This window comes from Dermacentor andersoni, chromosome 1 (assembly GCF_023375885.2).
Source record: "Dermacentor andersoni chromosome 1, qqDerAnde1_hic_scaffold, whole genome shotgun sequence".
NCBI classification, from domain to species: Eukaryota; Metazoa; Arthropoda; class Arachnida; order Ixodida; family Ixodidae; genus Dermacentor; species Dermacentor andersoni.
Genome location: NC_092814.1, coordinates 332,963,991 through 332,982,066, shown reverse-complemented (window position 1 = coordinate 332,982,066; position 18,076 = coordinate 332,963,991). Strand labels below are relative to the sequence as shown.

Genomic DNA, 18,076 nt, shown 5'->3' with positions numbered 1-18,076 from the left:
TGAGGCCCCTCCTCCCCCCCCCCCCCCTCGAACGATATTTCTGGCTACGCCCCTGTCTGGAGGGGCAAGCTTCTGACTAGTGTTGTATAAGTCGCGGGTCGCTTTTTTAGTCACGACGATAGATTGCACTATTTAGAAGCACTGCTCCAGGATGGCACATGTAACCGGCAAACGGCGGTCTCAGGAGAGCACCTGAGGTTATATTCAAGCAGGCGGCGCAATCTCTGGGACACCCAATCGGCAGCGGCGGGATCAGAGCTGGAAGCAGGGCGGCCCGTGGGTTGGGGCCGCGGAGACCGAAGCGTGCCAGGGGGTGTTCACATAAAAAATTGGCTGTCCGCTATCGCGGTCAGCCGATCTTATAATACCCTGGCACGCGCGGGCCTCTGCGAGCCCCAACCCACGGACGAGTCCGGGTTCTAGCTTTGATGTCCCCGTCGCCGCTTGGGTGTCCTGGAGGCGCCGCGAATAATGCGAAATAATCACACGTTGTTTTAATTAGTAAAAACAGGATTGAATAAATATAATTGCGTTGAGCCGCCAACTTGCGATGCTAAGTTCAGCACTACCGCGCCCCGCGACTTCTCCCGGCACGCCTAGGGACAAGCGCATACAACGCGCACTAAGAAACTCCTCCGTAATGCCTAGGCAGAGTCGTACATTCAAGGAGCAAAAGTCCCCCCATATCCTCTCTCGCACCCTCTCTTACTCGTGCATACGCGCAAGCGTCCGTCGTCTCCGCAAGTGCCACGCCCCGCTGTACCTGCTAGCAATAGGAAATGCGCGGTACTAGTCGTCACAAGTGACGCATACTTCCATAAAGTAAATCTCGGCGTCGCTCGAATAGGCCATGTCCGTAGGTGCCTCAGAATTGCCGCTTGTTTCCATCTGTGCTTTTCGAATTTCATTCCTTGGAGCCAAATTGTGCCCACGTGCTGTCTTCTTCTTGCCTCATTTTTCCGCCGATGGTGACCACATATGGGCCTAATCAGACGCGATGAAACTCGAACGCCTAGAGGCGAAAAGGGATGCGAGCTTCTGTGAAAGCTGTCCATAGGCCTCTTGCATCAGGGTGGCCGAGATGGCACCCGAACACCTTGCGGTATTCGAAAACAAGAGCAGTTGGCAGACGTGCACGTGCCTCAAGCCCTGATTACGGAAATAGGAACCAACCAATTAATTTGCTTTCATGTGGCTAATTGTGTGTGCGTGTACTAAGCAAGACCTTTAAGTTGTCGCCTTTATAGAGCTAAAAGAGACAGACATGTGAATACTGAAGGTTGTATTCACCGTTCCATACACAGTGCCTTTATTTTTGTAAGGTTTACAAGCACGAAAACGGAGCACCAACTGAATACACCGATCAAACCCGCAGCTCAAGCGTGCCACGAAAACATGGAAATGTGGAGCAAGGCGCAGCTCTTGAAGACCGCTGAAACCCGCGGTTCACGGGCGCTTGGATTTTATTCCAATCTCCCGAAGTCAAATTTGCATAACCGCCGACGCAAGCACCGGGCGGTCATCCGCAGGGTTGTCTGAACAGACCAATCAAACGCTCTCCTCGTTCATAGGAGGTCACTTTTGTTTGCTTGAAAAACGAATAGCATTGCCTACACTGAGCAGCTTGTCTTATCTAATTGGCTAACAAGAGGCGAGGAGCCCGCTCAAGTGGAGAGGGATTCGATGGGTCCAAGCTACTGCACTGAAAATCGATAACCGGGTGAACAGGGTGGTGCCGGTGTCTGCGATTGGTCCGCCTTCCCTTACTTAGCTTGAGGTGGCTGGTCGAAACTCGCGGCGGCATGCAACGGAAGACGCTAAAACGTACCCTCAGCAACGAAGAGTTGGCAGTGCGAGGTCGTAAACGTGCTGAAAGTGTTTGAAAACGTTACACGGCCATGCAACAATATTTATTGTACCTAAATAAACCCATACTCTCAGGCAGGTGCGAGTAGCCAGGGCCTGAGCGATCGGCGGCAGCCATCTTTTATTCCTTTCGGAACGGGGCAACCTGCGGCTGTTCAGAAGAAAATTCAGTTTTGTTCGGCACATTAATGCACCTTTAACGCGTACACGTCACTTTGATGCAGTGAGTTCTTGCGGTTTTGTGACGTCGCGTGATAGGCAGGTGGAGTGGATGCAGCCCTACTTTTTAACAATAGCCGAGTGCTAATGGCGAAAAGGCGTCGAATCAGAAATAATTATTTTTATTTTGTTCGGTCAAATCACGTCTAATCAGCGTCCACACATCATGGCAGATAGGGAGCTATGGAGGTTTTCGTGACATCGCGTGATAGACAGGTGAAGTGGGGGTGGTCCAAAAAAGTTTTGACCAATTGCGGATGGCCGATTGCAGAAATGGGATAGAAAAGTTTGGAATAATTTTACATTATAGCGCCCCAGATTTGCTTTTTTCGCTTTTAGTGATTCTCCTGATAGCTGAAGTAAGGCATTTTACGTCTCAACACCACAAAGGCGTTAACTGGACGTCTGCCACGAGTCAAACCACCACCAATCCCTCATCGCCCATCCAGACGTCAACGCAGCGTGGACACCCACTCATGACCGGTCCCACAGAAGTCCCTCACCCCACCCTTTACCTGGCTGCCTGAGCGAAGAATGCAGAGGAGGGGAACAACTTCGATGATTTGAGAGTCGTAGGTTGCTTTCTTGCCACAAATTCCAAACCAGTCTCTTCGGAGGCAGAGTTACTGTGGTTGTTGCGAGCATGGACGTGGTATGGTCACGAAGTCGAGGAGTGTGATTTGCTGGGGGACAGTCTTCAGATTCCCTAGTCTACTCGCCTAGGGAAGACGAGAGGATTAAAAGCGGAGACTTTTCGAGAGTGAGGACAGAGGGTCTTGATAAGATCTTGGACGTATAACTTCCCCTGCATGAAGGGGGCTTCCGCACTGGAGCCGTGTAACTAAGCCAATAAACCTTTCTCCTTCATTTTCTACAACCTGATGTAACAATCGATGGTCGGCAGCGGTGAGATCAAGAAGGAAGTCCTCTTGATCTCGGATCGGCGGACCTCTGTACGTGGCTCCGGGAGACACGAACTTCGCAAGATCGAGGGAAACTACGGAAGGAAAAGCGAGTTCTATACGGATCCGGGTTCAGCAGACCTCCTCTTCGTGGCTCAGAGAGACACCACCGTCGCAGTAACGGCGTGGAGTCTTGTACGACTTTAGGAAACCGGAAAGAAGAGCAGCAGGAGGCAGTTCCACCATCTGCGATCGGCGGACCTGGGAATGCGGCTCCGGGAGACACGCGCTTCGCAAGCTCAACGTTGGGTGAGTGCTTGAGCGACTACATTTGGCCGGACGATAAGGTCAGAGTTCTATCAGGCAATGAGCTGTAATTCATCGTCACCAGGTGTACGAGCAATACAGGGAAAGCTGTAGTCAGCTCTGAAAAAGCATGAAGAGTCAGCTATCAAAAAGAAAGAAGAGCTGTTGCTCTTAGCAACAGAGCACGGTATGGAGATTAACCATAGGGTGTGGAAGCCCGAAATTCGTACGGCGATTGACTAAGTGGGTTTCAATGAAGACGAGCTCACAGAGGCTTGGGAAGAGATATGTCGCGAAAAGGAAGAAAAGGAGCGCGTGAGAAAAGAAAGGGGGGCAGAGAAGGAACGCGAGAGGATAGAAAGAGCGGAAGAAAAGAAGCGCGAGAGGAGAGAAAGAGCGGTAGAGAAGAAGCCGAGGACAAAGAATAGAAGAGGCAGCTTGAAATTGAGCTCACGAAAATAAGACAAGAGACAGTAAGATTAACACGCAGGGCGGATACGACGCCGCCACAAACGCAAAGCCTGGAAATGACGAGTTTTCTTCAGCCGTACGAAACAAGCGAAGACATCGGTTCTATACCTGATTAAGTTGGAACGATTTTGTGAGAGGCCGTCATTTCACCACAACACATGGCGAGAGCGGTTGTTTGAGTTGATGCCAGGAGAAGTCCCGCAGGTCATAGCGCGACTGACCGCAGCCGAGGCAGGCATGAGCAGTTTAGTGAAGGCAAGTTTCCTCGCAAAATAGAAGCGCTCTGCAGAGGAATTTTGGGAGAACCGATTTCCTCGACCGAAATTCAAGAAAGTCTGGTGCTGTGTTACGACGCGGAACCCAGTGCAAAAAATAGGATCAAACCACGAGCTGGGGAGGCGTAGCTAAGCCGGAGGAAGAAATCCTTCCGATTTCCTCGACAGAAATTCCGAATGAGGAGCAGGCACGAGCTGCGACGCGGAACAAGGTGCAGAGGTGGTTGAAGTAGCTAGCTCGGGACACGTAGTTCAGCCGGAGGAGGAAATCTTTCCGATTTTCCCTCCCGAAATTCAGGAAGTGAGCCAAGCGCTTAATTACGATGAAGAACTCAGTGCGAAGCAAGAGGATGAAACAGCTAGCTCAGGGGATATATATAAGCCGGAGGAGGAAATCTTCCTGATTTCCCCGAGAGAAATTCAAGAAGTTGGTCAGGCCGAGGAGCCACCAATGAAAAGGAAAGAAAGGCGCTCGGAACTGAGAACCAGAAACAGTGCCAAGAGAAAGAAGCGCCGCAAATTGAGAAATGCTGCAGGGAACGTGCCAATTAAATCTAAAGCCACTAAACCCTGTGGGGAGCGCAGAGAAAGATTTAGAAAGGCGCGTTTGCCGGTTGGAAGGTTTTGAGTCAGAGCGCGTCCGAGTCGTCAAAATGCAACGTTCAGCACAGAGGAGGACAAAAGCCAGGGGGCAATCATGTTCCCCCTCGTTTAGTTCTCGAGGTACAGCCTGTATGACACGGGAGAACGAGGCGATCAGGTGACGCGACATGGTCATACCAAGCAGTGCATTTTGAGAGCAACACCAAAAATGCAGGTGGACAGTACGAAAGGTATCGGGCCTCTGCAGCGAGGGGAATCACATACGTGCCTTTTGTATTCCCGGATTGAAAAGCTTGACAGGAGGTTTCAGACAGCGCCCGCCTCGAGGAAGGTTTGAGACGGTTGTCGCGCGCATAAATTTGTGATTTTTTTTTTCGATATGTCGTTCTCTTTTTCGAGCAGATAGGCTTCATTTCTTTAGTTACGCTTGCATAGCCAAGTCTCGGTTAGTTGTTTGAAACAATTAGTGGCGCGCTTAAGTATCGGTTCGCTTTCCGAAAGTGGTCGCGATAATTTTTTTTAAAAGAAAGACGCGTATTTTAGCGGAGGCGCTGTTTAAACGCACAATTTAAAAAAACGTTAGTACAGTCCCCTTAAGGTGTGTCTCGCTCGGACACATAGAAGCAACGCGTTAGCACTTGCCTCGCCCGGGTATTCACAAGACGACAGCGGTTGAGCATCGTTTAGAGCGTGTGTAGGTATAAATTAGAATTAGGCTCGAATGTTTGTGTAATTTCAGGTGCGTAAGTTACGTAACATATTTTGGTTCTTTCATTAGTGCAGGTCCTTTGTGGACAAGAGTAAGACAATGTTAGTGTGTGAGTCGCACGAGAGTTCAAGATTAGCGGAGCTTATTCGGAAAATCTCGATTGCTCGAGAAGAAAACGTTGTCTTCAGGCCTCACTTGTCTCGCCAGTCTTCTGCAGAGAATGCTTTCTCTGGTGTGACGTCAGCAACCGTGGTCAAGGTGTCGTCCTTGTCCAAATTAACGAAAGCTGTGAAGCGCATCCTGTGCTATACCTCAGTCAAAAACTGACACCGCGAGAAGAGGCTCTTACCACCTCGGAGAAAGAATGTTTTTGCATTGAATAGGCAATAGAAAAGCTAGGATGCCATATTCAAGGCGCTAAATTCACGGTCGAGAGCGACCATGGCCCTCTTGCATGGCTGAAGCAAATATCGGAAAGAAGCGGAAGACGGATGAGGTGGTCTGATTGGCCGGAATAAGAATGCAGACGAGCTGGGCCGGGGACACGAGCTCAGAGTTCTTTTGGGAACGTGCTTTGTACGTATCGCTAATGATGTTATTGACTTAGGCAACCTATCCCTGCCTTGTCGAGAGCTGACAACGAGTAGAAAGGAGAAAGACAGAGAGAGGGGTAAAATTTTGTAAAGCGATACGGGGACCATAGCGTCCGGAAGGCGTGTCTCTCGGGCACGCCGACGAGTACGTGTGCGCATACCTGTGTATTCCCAGGGAGGTGAATACAACGAAACGAGTGCGGGGCCCTCGACCTGCCGTGTGACATCAGCCATCACAACTAGAACGAACCCGAGGCCGCGACCAAACATCGACGCTTCGGCAACCTGACATCTGCTCAACCTCAGGTCCAATCTCTTGGCGACGGAGGTGTTACACCGCTGCCACCAGTTTGTTGCGGCTTAGGGTGGCATTAGGGCAACGAATCCCCCAAGCCCATCGAATGCTACGTCAGGTTGTAGAAAAATGAAGGAAAGGGTTTATTGGATTAGTTACACAGCTCCAGTACGGAAGCCCACTTCATGCAGGAGCAAGTTAAATGTCCAAGTTCTCATCAGGACCCTCTGTCCTCATTCTCGAAAAGTCTCCGCTTTTAGGCGACTCGGCTAGGGAATCTGAAGACTGTCCCGCAGCATATCACACTGCTCGACTTCGTGGCGATACAACGCCCATGCTCGGAAACCCGCAATAAGTCCGCCTCCGAAACGAGTGGTTTGGAAGATGTGGCAAGAAAGGAACCTGCGACTCGCAGGTCGTCGACGTTGTTCCCCTCCTTTTTTATCTTTCGCTCAGGCTGCCAGGTAAATGGTGGGGTGAGGGCCTTTTGTGGGACCCGTCAAGAGTTGGTGTCCACTCTGCGTTGACCTCTGGATAGGCGCTGGTGGTTGGGTGCTGGTTTGACTCTTGGTAAATGTCCAACTAACGCCTTTACGGTGTTGAGACGTAACAGGCTGCACAAAAGGACACCATGAATTTATTTCAAGTGCGGCTGAAGAGAGTGGGAGAATCATCATCATAATCACCATCAGCCTGGTTATGCTCACTGCAGGGCAAAGGCCTCTACCATACTTCTCCAACTACCCCGGTCATGTACTAATTGCGGCCATGTTGTCCCTGCAAACTTCTTAATCTCATCCGCCCACCTAACTTTCTGCCGCCCCCTGCTACGCTTCCCTTCCCTTGGAATCCAGTCCGTAACCCTTAATGACCATCGGTTATCTTCCCTCCTCATTACATGTCCTGCCCATGCCCATTTCTTTTTCTTCATTTCAACTAAGATGTCATTAACTCGCGTTTGTTCCCTCACCCAATCTGCTCTTTTCTTATCCCTTAACTTTACACCCAGCATTCTTCTTTCCATAGCTCATTGCGTCGTCCTCAATTTAAGTAGAACCCTTTTCGTAAGCCTCCAGGTTTCTGCCCCGTACGTAAGTACTGGTAAGACACCACTGTTATACACTTTTCTCTTTAGGGTTAATGGCAACCTGCTGTTCAACCAGCTGCATGCTGTGGGAGAATCAGAGGCGAGCAAATGTTACCTACCCGCTAAATGCATAGCTGAGCGCCTCGTAGATTTTCCCTACGTGCAAAGCTACTGCGTCTAATCACCCACTCATCTCTAACCATTAAATACTTTTAAATAGTTTCATGCCTTTCGAGCTTCGTGAACTCAGTGCAGTACATGATGGCAGACTGCCGCCGAATATCTAACGCTCGATTTTCCCGATATTGATGAATTGAATAACAAATAAAGGACCTGGAACTTGCTTATGAATTTGTCTAGACCTTCACAATCCATTTAAGCGGGAAATTGAAATAAGTGTGGAATTAGTATTGTGTGTATTCTCCCGCTATCGGATGCGAGTAAAATTGCCGCACTAGTGATGGAATCAATCTCCGTACGGAGCTCGTTTTATGTGCGCATGTCTCACCATTGTCCACTGGTCCAGGGCTCTGAACTGCCTCGTGGTGATCAGCTTGGTGTACAGCACATACGGGTGGACGAGGTAGAGGGAGAAGCTCAGCTTGCCCAATGGCATGAAGACTCCCATGCTCAGGAACCGATTCACGAGATCTGGCCATGCGAAGCGCAGTAGGAGAACGCAGCGCTGCATGATTATCTAGCACAAATTGATGCTCCTTGCGGCGTAAGAGAAAAAGAAAAATTGCATATAAAGGCAGTGTCAATAAGAAAATTGTAGAGCAACATGGGAAACTACCGATGCAGCTTTCTGTTGCTCAATACCAGCTACGGAAAACAGTTTTTCCGAGCGTGAAAGAAGCCCGCGAATGCCCGCAAAATTTACGCGAGACTGGCCGCTTGAGGCATTTTGCGTGTGTTCGCGGGCTTCTGTCAGGCTCAATAATACTTTTCCGTACCACGTTTTGAGCAACAGAGAGCTGCATCGGGAGGAGGAGGAGGAACTTTATTATTGCAGAAACTGTTGCGCGGTTTATTCCTGGGTGGTTCCCTCTGACAGGGCTCCACTGGCGATCGCGGCTCGCCGGGCCTGGTCGAGGGTCGCCAGGCCCGGTCTTGGGAGGCGAGACTCTCCGAACTGCATCGGGAGTTTCCCATGTTGCCCTACAATTTTCTGATTGACACTGTCTATGTAATTATAATATTTGAGAGAAGTTTAATTATTAATGAAGTGTAATTATGTCGTTATGCGGAATGCAAAATATAATCTGTGTTTCTCCAAGCGACGGCAAACAACATTACCTTGGTTCTGTCCAGTTACGTGGCATCTGCATATTTTTAAATTTTGCTGCATGATTGTTGGGACACCCTGTACATGAAGCGCACAGTAACTTAGAGCAATGGAGCCATCGCGTAGATCAAATGACACGAAATGGTGCGCGACAGGCACATGAGAGCGCGGTTTGTTAGGCGACGTGTTTTCTCTCTTCGTTCACTTTCACTACAACTTAATGAAACACGTCGATTGGCAACGTCTTCAAATGTTTTCAATTTCCTTATTTTGTCCTTGCCTTAAGTGAATGCTGGTTTGCTTTAATAAATCTCTTCAGTGGTAGAAGTAATAATGTTCATAATAACATGGTAGAAATAATCAAGGAGTGTTTAACTCATTGGCTATGCAAAGGAAGCAAAAAAGCTTAAATATGTTCTAATCGAAGTATAATATTGCACTACGGTCGATATGTTATCTTATTGACAGAGTGAAAGTCGCTAGCCCTTCACTTTTCGAGAAACTGCTCGAAGCCTGCCTAGTCGTCTGCCCAGCTCTCCCGCTCATGTTTGCGTGATCAATTTAGTGGGCGGCCTCAGAGCAGAGATTCTCCCTTCATGAACGAAGATTCGCAGCTCAGGCAAGACGACCACACAAGTATTCACACACGAAGGCCGAACCAGAGCTGACTTACAACGAATTCTCTTTTGATCATCTTTTGGTTTTGATGCGCTGGTTATGTCTTGGTGCGGAAGGCCTTGTGTACTCGAGTTCTTTGCGCTGAGACCGTTCGTTCATAACGAGCTAACTAGCCCATTCCGAGGTTCTTGTGCTGCTTCACCATTACTGTGAGAATTCAAATTGCGCAATAATGCGCGCGTCATACCTCCCGTCCCCGTGATGCAAGAGTGTAGCATCCAGGTGACCGAGACGCTCCAGAGCAGGGGATACAGAGAGGCGTACACGGCCGCTAGCGCAGGGTCGTAAGGAATCGCAGCCGAATTCCACACGAAGGGAAACAAGCACACCAGTGTTGTAACTGCGATAGCCACGACCCACAGCACTGCGACACGCACCTGCACGAGTGGAGATTAGAAGTCAGGAGTAGCAATTAGTTATCGACAATCGGAAGCCGCAGTAATAGATTTGCTTACACATGTTTGCTTCAGTAGTGAACGGATGCTTCGCGGAGTGATGCGGGCTATATGTGCGCGGACGGACTCTTCGCGGTGGGTGCACTTCTTTATTATGCCGAGTGAGCCTAAATGAGGCGTCACTGGCCTTCGCAATAAATTTACTGTAATTTACTGTACGCAGCTTCCCTCGCTTTCCATGTGAAGCCAAAATATGCCTGACTCGGAAATTGGCGCGAGGAACTTTTGCAATCACGTAAAACGGGAAAGTATCATGGTTGATCGTGCAGAATTCAGTGGCTAGATACTTGAACTCACATCTCCAGATTACATAAGTAGACGGCAGGAAAAAAGATTCTAACCATATTTACAGCATTTATCTAGGAAGCTCTAAAGGCGTGTTCTTCGAGCTGAATAGAAAGTGATTATTTTGGGGGGAAATGCTTCCGAATATCGCGATCCAATAGGAATGTCTATTCGTTTCTATGACAGCATTTGATAAGAACGTCGTAAAAAAGCTACATATCTACTATAAAAAATTCCAACATAGTCCATCTCACGATCGCTGTCGACGTTAATGCGAATAGCATTGAAACACTGTAGAGACAAACCGTATTGTTAAAGACACCTTTATTCACTATCTGTAGTAGGCGAAGTAGGCTAAGAATGATAATAGCATTATTATGGATGGATGGATGGATGGATGGATGGATGGATGGATGGATGGATGGATGGATGGATGGATGGATGGATGGATGGATGGATGGATGGATGGATGGATGGACGGACGGACGGACGGACGGACGGACGGACGGACGGATGGACGGATGGATGGATGGATGGATGGATGGATGGATGGATGGATGGATGGATGGATGGATGGATGGATGGATGGATGGATGGATGGAGCGTCCCCTTTGGCATGGGGCGGTGGGTTGCGCCACCAAGCTCTTGTTATTATGTGCCCTAATATTCTACCTATGCTAAAAAAGAAAAAAAAACGAAAGAAAGAAAACCGCGAGGAATTTCCAACACCAAACTTGCTGAACCGTTATTGTGAACTTTGATTTTTCACGCCTCCGTTGTTTGTCGTTTTCCTACTCTTATTCCACCAATCTTCCAATCGCCTCTTACTAAACTCTATTGCGGACATGTTTACTTTTCCACTGCTCTCGCTGAACCTAAAGGTTTCAGGGAGGCCAGGAGTGCCTAAATCGACGGCTGGACAGACGTCTTCACATTCTAATAAAACATGCTCCATCGTTTCCCTAGGTTTACCGCAGCAAGGACAAGCTTCTTCTTCCTTCTTATATCTCGCTTTATAGGCGCGTGTTCTAAGGCATCCTCATCCGCTTCTAAAAGTAATAAGCTTCCCTTTGAGTTATCATAAATTGTTTCTCGTCTTTTTTTAATTTTTTCCTCTTAATTAGTTACTTACAGCAGGTTCGTTTCCATTGCCGCCACCCATGAGATTATCTCAGTCTCTCTGACTTTCCGCTTGATGTTCTTCGTTGCCATGTTGCTCGCCATACAGTCGCATACTTGCTGGTAAGTTTCCTAGTTCGTTTCATCCACTGTGAATCAATGTTTTTTCTTGTACAAATACCTGAAAACTCTCCCAGCCCGTTTACTTTCCTCCATATTCCTCAGCTGCTCTTCATAATCCATTTTACTGTGATCTTCTCTCACTTCAAAGCTTCTCCTGCCCATATCACCCTGCACAGCTCCGTATTCTTCCCGTGAGCGCCCAATGCGAGGTGTCCCACTCACCTTTGCTTGCCATCAAGTACTCCTGGTACCCTTGATTTCAAGCAAACAACCGCATTTCTAAATGTAAGTCCTGGAACCTTTACGTCTTTCCACATGCCCCGGAGCACCTCGTATCTATTGTATCCGCATACCTCTATGTGCTTCATTATAGCCGCATTTCTTTTCCCCTTTGCTGTTATTCTTTTATCCTGTGTTTCCATATATGGATCGCTCCCAACGTGGTTGCTCAGTGGCTATGGTGTTGGGCTGCTGAGCACGAGGTCGCGGGATCGAAACCCGGCCACGGCGGCCGCATTTCGATGGAGACGAAATACGGAAACCTGTGCACTTAGATTTAGGTGCACGTTAAAGAACCCCAGGTAGCCGAAATTTCTGGAATCCTCCACTACGGCATGCCTCACAATCAGTATGTGGTTTTGGCCCGTAAGACCCCATAATTTAATATATGGATCGCCTTTGTTTATCCATATACCATTGTACTCATATTCTTTTACCCGAGGTATTTCCTGGCCCTGTATTGCCACTGTCTGTTCACTGTTTTCATTTTACCGTATAACCTTACTTTTTAACGCTAAATTTTACACCTACATCCTTACCTTCCTGTCCACAGATATTAGCCAGACGTGGCATATCACTTTGCTTGTTAGCTAGCAGGACAATGTCGTCCACATAAAACAAACCTGTAAGCTTGTGGTCTACTACTGTACCCACCTATTTACATGAGTGATTAAACCAGATATTACTTTCCTCTAGCACCCTTTTCATCCTCACCACGTACATCATAAACAGCAGTGGGGAGAAAGGGCGGTCCTGCCTTAGTCCCTTGTTGATATCAACTTTCTCCTTGCTCCTCATCCCTTCTCATTCAACGGAAACGGTATTTTATCAAAAACGCGCCAGGAAACAGATTCATTGCCCATGGGCCCTAGCTTTTGTTGACTCCTTCAGCACCCTCCGCCCCCCCCCCCCCCCCGCGCCCTCCTTCATTGTGAATTTGCCCGATACCCGTTCCCCATCCACGGGACAGAATAAACGTTTGTTTCTCGGCCACATTTGCGGCATTTAAAATGGAGATGACGTTGTATCCTCCGATGCGTAACCAAGAACTCCTGGACGTGGTCACCACTACCCCATACCGACGGCCTAACCCCTAATGCATGTGGCGTTCTGTTGTTCAGCGCACGGTCGAGAGTTGTTGGGCGCAACGGTCGTATTCCGCCTGGAACCAACAACGCACGTGCAGCCAGGTCTAGGAGAGAATATAGAACCAATGGCGACCCAAAATGATCCCAACTCCCTTACAACGGCGTCTCTCGATAGTCCCAATGCAGCGCTGGACTGAAGTTCCCAAATTTAAGAGTCCGTATAAGCTAGCTGCACTGACTCTGTTACAAAAAGTTCAGCGATATGACTCTTTCCAATAAGTAGTAGCTTATATATATATATATATATATATATATATATATATATATATATTAAACTGCAAACAAGCATTACTCTGCCTAGCAGGGCCAGCGCGGCCTATCCAAATAAAGAACCGCAACTCCCATTAGAAACTGCTTCACGCTTTGCAAATTTCAAATTTTCTGTAGCACTTATACTGACTTCATTACTCATGCTTGCACGCATCCCGGTGTCATTGTAAATGTTATGAAACTTGATCCGAGCAGTACAAACGACAACGCTGCGGCGACACGAGCTGCTGCGGACGGCGGTGCAAGCAAACTACTGCAGGTGGCAGCGCCAGGTGCGCTGATGACGTTTCGATCATTATAAGCCGTTATCGCTCTTCAGCGCCTCATGCATCCGCGTCGAACCATTATCAACCGTCATCAACCATACTCTGGCGGAGCAGCCGTGGTTGCTTATAGTGGCTTTGGTTTTGGGCTGCTGAACGCGACGTCAAGGGATCGAATCCCAGCCACGGCGGCCGCATTTCGATGGGGGCGAAATGCGAAAACACATGTGCACATAGATTAAGATGCAGGTCAAAGAACCCCAAGTGGTCCAAATTTTCGGAGCCCCCCACTACGGCATGCCTCGTAATCAAATCGTAGTTTTGGCACGTGAAAACCCTCGTATTCTGGTGCCTGCGTATGGCGCAGCTACGCATGCCTGTAATCTTGCCGTTTAGTTCGCATTGAAGCGAGACGCGGGGGCCCTATCTTGAAGGTGATCTGCCATGGAGAAACAGTGCGCCGAGAGCTGATAGCTTCATGTGCGCTATGTTATCGCCGCTTAGTTCGCGTTGGAGGGAGAGGCAGCGTGAAGGTGAATGAATTCCCTTGCTGCACTTCTTCTGGCGACAAGAGTCGTTTCCCGATTGCTACCTGAAGCCGATAGGACGACAGACTGCTTACGGAAGACGAGAGACGCAGGGCGTTTTAAAGCATCCGCTTATCTAGTTTATCATTTTCGTGTCGTCGGCGCCGTCCGCAACGCAGACGTTCGCAGAGCGCCAGAACGTGCGCCCATCAGTGCGAGAGGAGAGTTCGGTCACGTGACGCAAAGCTTGGCCCCCTGAAACACCATGCAGTTGGCGCGGCCCTCCGCGCATCCCAGGCGGCGGAACCATAAAATGGCGCCTGCACTGTAGGGGAAGTTTTGCTGCTGCGCAGGTCATGCCTCGCCTTTCTACTGGTGAGTCAGTGGTGATGCTGATGGCGTCTACGCGGCGAAGGTTGAGACTGAATGTAGTTGCAGATATGAAAACTCCCTCTTCCCCTTCCCTCTCTCATGCACTTACAGGGCGTCATGCTAGGTGGAGTGTACACAAACCGGCTGATGGTTCCTTCTTTCGTACACAAATTTCCCACTCTCTACCCTACCCCTAATTGTCCACATTGTGAACACAAAGGCGACCTGCTACACACCATTTGCTTTTGTACAGATAATCCCTCAATAGAGAGAGGGAGAGAGAGAGAGAGATAAATAGAAGACAGGAAAGGCAGGGAGGTTAACCAGACGCACGTCCGGTTTGCTACCCTGCACTAGGGGAAGAGGGTATTGGGATGAAGAAGAGAGAGAGAGAGAGCAAAGTTCCGCGCACAGCGGAAGGTTCGCACCGAGTCTACGCATGGTTCCCAAGACCTGTTGACTCGAGGTACTTCAAGAGCGCTTTCGTGACCTTCTGTGCCATCGACGCGAATGGCCAGGGTCCAAGGATCTTCCTTACGGAAAATGGTCTAGAGTCCAGCTGGTTCAGTGCTGTCCGGAGAACTTCGCACTCGACGTTATATTGGGTGCAGATAATAGGATGTGGTCAATCGTTTCTGTGGTTGCGCAAGAGTCGCACATGGGCGTATCCCCCCTTCCAATGCGGAACGAGTAGGCCTTCGTAAATGCCACCCCGAGCCAGAGGCGGCACAATAAAATAATAATAATAAAAAGAATTACAGGCGCCAATTCAGATGTACCACAATGGTAGACCACCCTGCTCAACCCGGATGCTGACTGCCAGAAGTGACTAGTGGACCAGGCCATCAGAGCTTCGCAAAAGTCAATAGTAGCCCCGCCCTAAGTTATTACAAGTTTGGCAAATAAAGTTCTCTCTCTCTCTCTCTCTCTCTCTCTCTCTCTCTCTATCTATCTATCTATCTATCTATCTATCTATCTATCTATCTATCTATCTATCTATCTATCTATCTATCTCTCTCTCTCTCTCTCTATCACGGCACGTTTGGCCTGGCAAGCAATCTGCCGCGATGTGCATCATCAGTATTTGCCACGACATGTGATCATTCTAACTTCATCATGATCATCGTCACGGGGCGTTTTAATAGTGGGGCTGCCTTCTCTAGTCGCGGTACGCTCGGTTTCGATATTGTCTGGACTGAGCATTGAAATTAGGTGATGATGACTAAATCCGATTACGGGCGATTTTCAATCTCTTTTTTTTTTTAATGGGGCTCCATTAGAATGTGACTCCCTCAGAATTTTCCATTTAAGCAACTGCCCCCAGGGTGCTAACAAAGAAAGGGAAATAATGAATGTTTGTTCTCTGAAACTCACATTATTACCAGCAAAGCATGTCTGCCTCGGGTAACAACTCCTCTACAAAACTGCCCTGTACGCTACGCTCATAGCCGTCTTTTCGTTTTTCTTTAATGTATCGCCTAAAAACGCTACCTATATGGGAATATTAGTCTATACCACCCTCACAGAAAACTAAACTAGAACTCTGCTGCGCTTCATAAAGACGGGACTGGGACTACGGGACTGGGATTTTGTGCACTCTGTTGTGCGTGTACTTGTATCACTAGTATTTAATTTACACACACGCACACACACATGCACACAAAGAATGATGAATTTATGCCTATAGCTATGGTTTCTATAATTGACGCACATCATTTCAGGAGTGGCAAAATCATTTTTCGTGCATTCGTATTTTTTATTTATTTACTTATTTTTTTTTATTTTTTTTTTTTTTTTTTTTTTTTTTTTTGCTGCCCGCGCATCAGATATATGTGATCAGTTAGGGTATTCTACAGCACTGTCGCAATGCGGATGAATGGCATTCTCGTAGATGATGTGCCACTATTTATACAAGCAAATATCTGAGGCTATGCATGAAGCAAGAGAATATACTATGTTCTCTTCTGCTTTCTACAATGAATAAGTTACCAAGCCTCCCGGATCTTTCTCTCTCTTTCTCTCTCTCTCTCACTCTCTCTCTCTCACTCTCTCTCTCTGTGTCTTACGAGTAATTAATGTGTAAAAAAAAATTAGAAACTCTATGGATCGGGGACATTTAACCCCATGACCAAAGGACTCACCCGTGTAGTCGACCACAGCTTTTTGTTCACGAATACGTAAGCTGCGAATACACCCACGACGAAAGAGACGAAATGTTGGTGAGGCAGCATGTACACGAGATGGATGTGATCAACAGTGCTTCTGAAAAAAAAGGAAAAAGAACCACTGAACAAAAATATCATGTAAATAGTAAATAGTCAATCTTCCCCACATCATGTACTGAGATTCATACCATAAGATGATTTTTTTTTCTGCATGAAGTCTATGTAAAGATTACACTTGTGGTCATTCAGGGGCCCTTCACCAGTAGCTAAGCTTTAGTTAAAGAGTGTTGTGGCGGAAACCAATTAATCTGAGGCCAGCCTAACTTTCGGAGTGAAGAGCTTCTTCCGTGCCACAACAGCAGCTTTCCGAACCGGACTCACACTGACTTGTACGCATACTTTCCCATCGGCTGCATTCTGGCCTACCCCACTAACATTAGCACCTCAAATTGGCGATTTAGTAGGTCAATTAAGGCTCTACATGTGGAGCAAAGTATCGTGTTTGAGTGTACGGGCTGAATTACCTGCGACCGCTAATCTCACTACAGTCTCTTTAAGGCAGTTCCTGTCGTATGTCATAATTTCCAAGGAACTTGTGAAAGAAAAGGACTCTCGTACTCACTATCCAGACGTATGGAGTGTCAGAAGCGCTACGGGACCTGAACTACACAGCCGAACGATATATATGGTTAAGTCGAGGAGTATCGACTGTACAAATCAGAAAGGCTCTACCTGTCTTTTTGCCTTTTCAAGAACTGCTGATCTACATACACCTCTTCGTTTTTTCAAAAAAGTGAAGCCTTTTTTTGAACGATCTCTTCCCCTCCCACTTCCTGGATTCCTCTCTGTCCGTAATTCTGTCAAATGCCGAGTAATGTGGGTCAATCTCGAAATAAGTGTCAGACTCAGAATGGGTTTTATTGCGATTATTAGAAAGATTACAGTATGTTCTTACACAGAAGGAGGTCCCAAAGCCAAAGACTGCAGTGAGACCTCCTTTCCAAACTAAACAAAATAAAACCCAGATTAGAGTGCAGATTTTTGGGCTAGTTGGTCAGTTGCATCAATTGAAGCCATAGCGCTGAACTGACACGGACATGTCCTGTCGCACGTACTGTCGTCTTTCTTGTCCGTGTCAATCCAGCGCTATGACTTCAATTGATGCTCAGATTATAGTAGTTGCAACAAATTGTGAACAAGGAACAATTACAGGTTTTTTAAACATAAATGACATAATTCACGAATTAAATGTGCATAAATAAGAATCACATAAAAGAGCACTGTCGAATAACTTCGCTTAACACTAATATAAATTAATAGTATAAATGGCACGACGTAAATAGCATAATTGGCGAACTCGAATGCATATGTATATCAAGCACATCAAACGGCAATGTAAGGGTGTCACAATGAAAGCTAAATTCAGGCGCAATGAATGAATGCTTATGAGTATGAACTAACCATCAGCATAGCATAGAATATATTCTTTTAGTTGTTTCTTAATTTCGTGAATTTTGTATGTTTTTATATTTAATGGTAGTGCGTTCCAGAAAGCGACGGATGAAACATTAACGCTCTGCTTATCATAACATCCGTTTTGGCTAAGTTGAAGTTCCTAGTTTTGGCAAACCTGGTAACATTGGTATTCATTAGAGAGGATTGGGTTATCAAGCTAGCGCATCATGTCTAATTGATTCGTCGGAACAAAAAGGTACCGAGGTCATATTGAACGACTTTTGCAACTGAAAGAATGTGATAACTTCGTAGAACTTTGTAAA

General features: G+C 47.4%; 1 protein-coding gene across 1 annotated transcript in view; it reads right to left on the bottom strand.

The window, feature by feature from the left end:
- The window catches only part of LOC140219337 (uncharacterized), a 139,005-nt gene that overhangs the window by 20,608 nt on the left and 100,321 nt on the right, over positions 1-18,076 (bottom strand). Inside the window, exons 8-9 of the mRNA XM_072289112.1 lie at positions 9,480-9,669; positions 7,835-7,977 (exon numbers count right to left, since the gene is read on the bottom strand). Coding sequence (XP_072145213.1) covers positions 7,835-7,977; positions 9,480-9,669 — 333 coding nt within the window. The remainder of the gene's footprint in view (positions 1-7,834; positions 7,978-9,479; positions 9,670-18,076) is intronic.